The sequence below is a fragment of the Harpegnathos saltator genome, unplaced genomic scaffold (assembly GCF_003227715.2).
Source record: "Harpegnathos saltator strain DR-91 unplaced genomic scaffold, Hsal_v8.6 scaffold83, whole genome shotgun sequence".
NCBI lineage: Eukaryota > Metazoa > Arthropoda > Insecta > Hymenoptera > Formicidae > Harpegnathos > Harpegnathos saltator.
This window is the reverse complement of record NW_020230682.1, coordinates 46331-52296: the sequence shown is the minus strand read 5'-3', so window position 1 is coordinate 52296 and position 5966 is coordinate 46331. Positions and strand designations below refer to the sequence as shown.

Sequence of the window (5966 nt, the reverse complement as noted above, 5' to 3'; positions counted from 1 at the left end):
CAGATATTTCGTCGACTCGCGGGATATTTATAATCGGAGTCTCGTCGCGTTAATTAACACGTGCTCTTCCGAGCGGATCGAATGCTCACCGACGGCCACTGTCAGTGCCACGAACGAATGTCCGGAGCGGACGGGATGCTGAATTGAGAAGCAGGACAAAGGGAACGAAACGCGGGCAACGATATATCATCCCAGACAGCACAATGTCCAAAACTGGGACATAAGACGTCTTTAAGACGACTTAAAGATGTCTTATTTTCAGACATCTTAAAGACGACTTAAAGATGTCTTGAAGACGTCTTATGTCCCAGTTTTGGACATATGTGCTGTCTGGGATGCGTCTCCAGACGTGTCAAATGTTTATTATACAGGAGACTTTGATACGGCAACATGTATTCGAAGATTTAATATTTAATACGTATTTTTATTTTTCCTGCTCCTCCCCCCCCTGCCCCGCTCTTTTTAGACCTCCGGGTATAGGCTGACATAGAAATGGCAACTGTGGTTACGCACGGACATAAACCACCTGAAAGTGGATGTAGTACGGACTTCCACCACATACAGATTTTACCACCGAGACCTGAAAGGGGATGTAGCATCGTAGTTCCCCTCTCAAAATGGATGCAGATGGCGTCCTTTCCCAATGCAGAAAGTCGGTGTCGCAGAAAATGCCGTGTTGGTCGCTTTGGCCGCTCTCAGGATTCTCTCTACTGCATGTAACATATACTAGTCAGTTTTTTGTTCACCCTCGTGGTGATTGGATGTGGTTCCCGTAATTACGCATATTTTTGATTGTGGGGATTGCATACACATTGTCTCTGTTTTTCTTTTACTTTCGTAATCGTTGACTGGCGTAGAAGATAGAGTGTAACAGCTCTGCTCAGAGCCACTTATTGAACCAGAACCAGTAACATACACTAAACAATTGCAGAATGGCGAGCACAAGCGATGAAATTGGTTTTCTACAAATTCGACTTACCACGAAACAAGAGCAGTTAGTTTTCAACTCGTTTTCTCTTTTCTTTTCCAACGTACATTCTTTGAATCTTTTTTGTTTGCTACAATGAATAATAAACAGAGTTGCTTCCTATACACCAATATCTTGGTATATATAGAAGCTAGTATATATGGAATCCTCCAATATCTATTTCTAGCTAACATGTTGAATTCAATACAGTCATAACCTTAGATTCTTTTAAAATAATTTGGTTTTATCTTCGCTAAATGCAGAGGCTTTGCTCAGGCAATGTGTCAGAAGGCATTGCTTTATGCTTTATTATAAATATTATAGCGTGACATAATACAATTCCAGATACGCTGTGCCAGATTATCCTCTGTCAGTGAAGTCCTCAACAAACAAAGAGGAATTAAATATTCTTGTACATGGACTTTTAAAAGGTAAATGCTTTAATAAGATCTTTGAATTGCTCCCTTTCAGCGCTTGCTTTTCATGATATAATATTAATATGTACAACTAATCAATATTAATATATACAATTTGATAATATTGGTAATGTTTATATTAAAGATATTACAGGTGATTTTACCAATTACCTTGATTTTAATATATTATCAAAGTCACGCCCCTAAATAACATTCAAAGGTTTATCCAGCCATCCTTCATTGTTTACTGAGAAGCTATTAGCAAAAAAAGTTTGAATTCTTATCTAGCTTAACTTAACCGATAGTATAATGTTTTAAAGATAATTTTAAATAAATGATTTATTACAAATTAATTTCTTTGATGTAATATCTGATTTATTTTTAATATCAGTTGAACTGTTATTGAAATCTTTATTATATGATGAGTTTATTATAGACTAATAATGAAAATATTGTAAACATTGGTAAAAATTTATGTTTTTATATACAAGGTTTATGTTAATTTAAATTTAACTTTATGCAGGAGTCTTCACTAATCTTTGTTTTTATTTTTTTGTATATATTAAACTCACCAACTTAGGCAAATATGTTACCAAATATCTTGAAATTACAGTCTATAGCACTGTTCATATTTGTTATATTTCCAATCTTTTATTAATAACTTTTTAACAAATAATGAAGTATAATTAAAATTTTTCAATAATTATTCAAAGTAGTGATCTTAACAATGTCTATCAAGATCAAAGTAATTAGTGAAGTAATTTCTAATATAAATATTTACTATTATATTTTATACAATAAATAAGAACATTGTTAAAAATGTTAATTCATCTTTTACTTCTTTTATTTGAATTAATATTTTTAATTTGCAGAAGCTAACGCTGAGCAGAACAAAGTAAAGTTTGATTTCCTAGTGGCTTCTCAATTACTGCGTACTTCCTTAAAGGAACACCTCAATGAAAGGGAAATTAGTACTGAAGAGGTAATAGAAGTAGAATATGTGGAGAAGTACCCTCCACCTCAGCCCAAAGAGTGTATCATACAAGATGACTGGATATCTGCTGTTGCTGTCCATGGAAAATGGTGTGTTCTGCAACCATAAGTATTAAAAGGATAGAGGATGCTTCTCAAACTTTATTGCATAATTATGCATAATTGAAAAGCTAACTTCCAAGATCTTTCAAATCCACAGTTAAAAGGAAACAGATTTTTATTATAAATTAAATTGGAAATCTTGAGAATATATAAAATTAAGATTGAAAATCATATACCATATTATATTAAAAATTATGTATGAATATTTTATTTATTATAAAAGTATCAATAATTATACAATTTATAAATAAGTCTTTAATTATGACATTGTCATAATTATGACAATGTTTTAAACAATTTTATTCAGGATTTTAACCGGTTCTTATGACAATTCTTTGCACATCTGGACGACAAAGGGTAAACAACTGCTGGAAATTTCTGGACATACGTCTGCCGTCAAAGCAGTGGCATGGGTGTCTGTCATCGACAACAATGCCTTCTTCGTCAGGTAGTTTTAAAAACAGCAATGTCAGTTCTATTGAATGTGTAGCCAGGTGTAGTTAATTAATTTAATGTGTACCTCTCCAGCGCGTCGGAGGATCAGTCTACCATGATATGGAGCTGGAATATCACGAAAAACTCGGCAGAATGCGTGTATATTTGCGAAGGACACGAGAGAGGTATCCTAACGCTTGGTTTGAACCACAGCAAAACGCAATTGGCTACTGGTGGCTGGGACACCATGCTGAAAATATGGTTAACATGTGAGTAGACATATTTAAGACAACATAAGATTCAACAGTTTTTTTCCACAAAACATTTTAAACTCATACTCACATGAAATTCCCTCTTAAGCCACACAGAATGAAACGGAGGACGAGGAGCCCACGTCGAAGAGGATAAAGGCGAAACGGAGTAAAACGAGAGTACGTAAATCAAAGTCTGCAAACTTTTGTAAACACGATTGAGCTTCGTCGATATACATGTGCAAGATAATTAATCAGTACGTTCGAATGCGCTCAATACAGCTTCCGCAGCGCACTTTGGCAGGACACAAAGGTGCGATCAGCGGTCTCGTGTGGTCCGATAAGACGGAGGTCATCACGGCGTCCTGGGACCACACTCTGAAGATCTGGGACTCCGAACTGGGCGGCATCAAGCACGAAATCCCCGGCAATAATGTCTTCTTCGACGTAGACTACTCACCATTGGCACGCGCCGTAATAGCACCGTCGACCGATAACCAGCTGAAGCTGTACGACCCGAGGTCTTCAGGTACTTGACGCTTCTCCGTATCATAAAATAAGAAACGAGATTTATCTGCGTTTTCATTCGAAAACGAAGCTTCGATGCTTATTTCACAATCCTCAAGTATCGAATTCTCTCTTACACTATGTAATGTCCTACAGTTTTTCACCCAAAAATTATAACTACTTTTTAATTTACAGTTTTTTAACTCTCGAATATCCCAGTCTTTGCCGAGCGACTATTTCGGGTCTATTTAAATAATTGTTCTTTCAGAGGGTGCAATCGTTAAAACTGTATTTAAATCTCATACGTCATGGGTGCAATGCGCGCGCTGGTCGACTGTGAACGAACATCTCTTCGTCTCGGGAGGGCACGATGGCTTCGTCAAGCTCTGGGATACCAGAAGGTTCGTTAACTGTTCAATCATCTCTCTAAATCTCTAAATCTCTTTGATTCAGCAGTATAATGTGAACTCCAACTGTCACGATTCACTAGATAATAATTTTCCGGCTTTAACACAGCTTTTAAAATTGCTGTATTTATCATGAGAAGTAGATCAATTAATGTTTAATTATTTTAATGATTAATATGTCTATATAGTACATTTATAAACCGGTACAGACTCTAAAGTTTAACTTGCAACAAAGAAAGCAGGAAGATTACTAACGCCACTTGATAAATGCATGAGATTTAATAACTTTCGTTACAAGATCTATATTATGGTTCTTACTTCCTCGCTGCGGCAATCTTGAACAATGACGTCGGAAACGAGTAAATTCTTATGGAATTCTTTATTCTTAATTCTTATAATCCGTTATGAATTATATATGCGCAAAATGATGCAATTGATTGAACGCATTTCTAAGATGCTCCGAAAACTTTGCTTTTGTCGAAGCAATCGATAAATAGGCGAAAAATCAGTATGACAAAGTCATGAGAAAAAAAAAAGGTTGAAAAGGCATATCGCATTAATTTTATGTTTATTTATTGATTAGAGCCAAAGCGAAATTTTCGGAATATTTTAGAAGTGTATTCAATCCATTGCAACTCTCATTTTATGGCTATATATCTTCTTATCTCGACGTAATCCATAGGAACTTTTAGGGCCGGTTGTTCCAACTTCTTGATAAGTTAACTGATAGTGAAATTACATGTTCATTTTTGTTTTTCCTTCAATTTAAACAAATACAGACATATGATTTAACTATCAGTTAACTTACCAAGGAGTTGGAACAACCTGCCTTTAGTGTAAAATTCGTTTATGATGTCATCAATCAAGAATCCGCGGCGAGAAATCATTAAGAAAGTCTTGACAGAAGCAACTAATGTTTCACTCCCTTGCAGTCCCAAGGCTCCGCTTTACGACCTCACAGGACACGAGGATAAAGTTCTCTGCTGCGACTGGTCGGAATCCAATCTAATAGTGTCCGGCGGCGCGGATAACGCATTGGCGTCTTGGATGTTCAAGCAGACGGAAGATCGCAAATCTCGCGATGCGCCATCGTTATGCAATGCAAAGACGCAAGAACTCGCGTAGAATTCGTATTGCATCCGCGAAAGTAATGTTATCTACAATTATTAGATAAGATATTTGACATTTACTTGTTTAATAAAATATTTTGTAATAAGGAATTTCCTGTGTTCCACACAAGAATTTCAGTAGTGTATTTCGAAAGGAAAAAAAGCTAATTTATTTTTCTAGATCTTGGACTAGGATGATTTCAATGCGTTTGTAGATTTTATGTCGTTTTCAAATTCTAACTCTCCGCAACACAGAGCACTGAAGAGGCACATTATTACCCTCAAAATACAAAGTAGAGGTCTTCACTTGGAAAAAATTGAGAAAGTCATTTAGAAATCCGTGCGTACCTCCGGCGAGGAATAGTGTAAGAGGACGGAACCTCTCATCCTTTGTCTCTCTCCTCCTTCCATTGTCGTCCAGGGAGACCAGAGCCGGATGGGTGAAAAGTAAGTCGTGTCGCTCGCATAAATCCCCAAAACAGATCGTTTATTGATCAAAAATAAGGGACGATAATCGTGAATCCGGGGATTCGCGCTTCCCCGCTTCACCCGAAGTGTATCTTTACCAAACCACTTGTTTTTTTACTCGTAAGTAACTCTAAAAAGACCACCGCAAGTCGCACCGAGTCGAGTGCACGCACCTATTAGAGACGACACACAGGGTGTATGCGGTAGTACAGGAGTGGCGAAGAGCGTGCACCCTCGCAATAGCGGGCGCGCGCGCGGTCTCTTTCTAACCGTGTCCGTGTGCAGGTGTGTGTGTGTGTGTATTAATTGCA

General features: G+C 37.0%; 1 protein-coding gene across 1 annotated transcript; it reads left to right on the top strand.

Annotated features, from left to right (window-relative positions):
• The first annotated feature begins 705 nt into the window (after window positions 1-705).
• On the top strand, window positions 706-5620 carry LOC105182897 (ribosome biogenesis protein WDR12 homolog). The gene is made up of 9 exons (XM_011140670.3): window positions 706-994; window positions 1313-1398; window positions 2256-2466; window positions 2786-2926; window positions 3007-3182; window positions 3274-3344; window positions 3447-3693; window positions 3940-4072; window positions 5011-5620. Exons 1-9 carry the CDS (start codon window positions 933-935, stop codon window positions 5201-5203), a joined length of 1320 nt encoding a protein of 439 aa, XP_011138972.1. The 5' UTR covers window positions 706-932; the 3' UTR covers window positions 5204-5620.
• The last annotated feature ends 346 nt before the right edge of the window (window positions 5621-5966 follow it).

Bases quoted from the DNA above. Each gene is read 5' to 3' on its own strand.
- LOC105182897 (XM_011140670.3), top strand. From the start codon at position 933: ATGGCGAGCACAAGCGATGAAATTGGTTTTCTACAAATTCGACTTACC. The intron at 3,183-3,273 runs GTGAGTAGACAT...TTCCCTCTTAAG, and splicing joins GCTGAAAATATGGTTAACAT to CCACACAGAATGAAACGGAG. The intron at 4,073-5,010 runs GTTCGTTAACTG...ACTCCCTTGCAG, and splicing joins AAGCTCTGGGATACCAGAAG to TCCCAAGGCTCCGCTTTACG.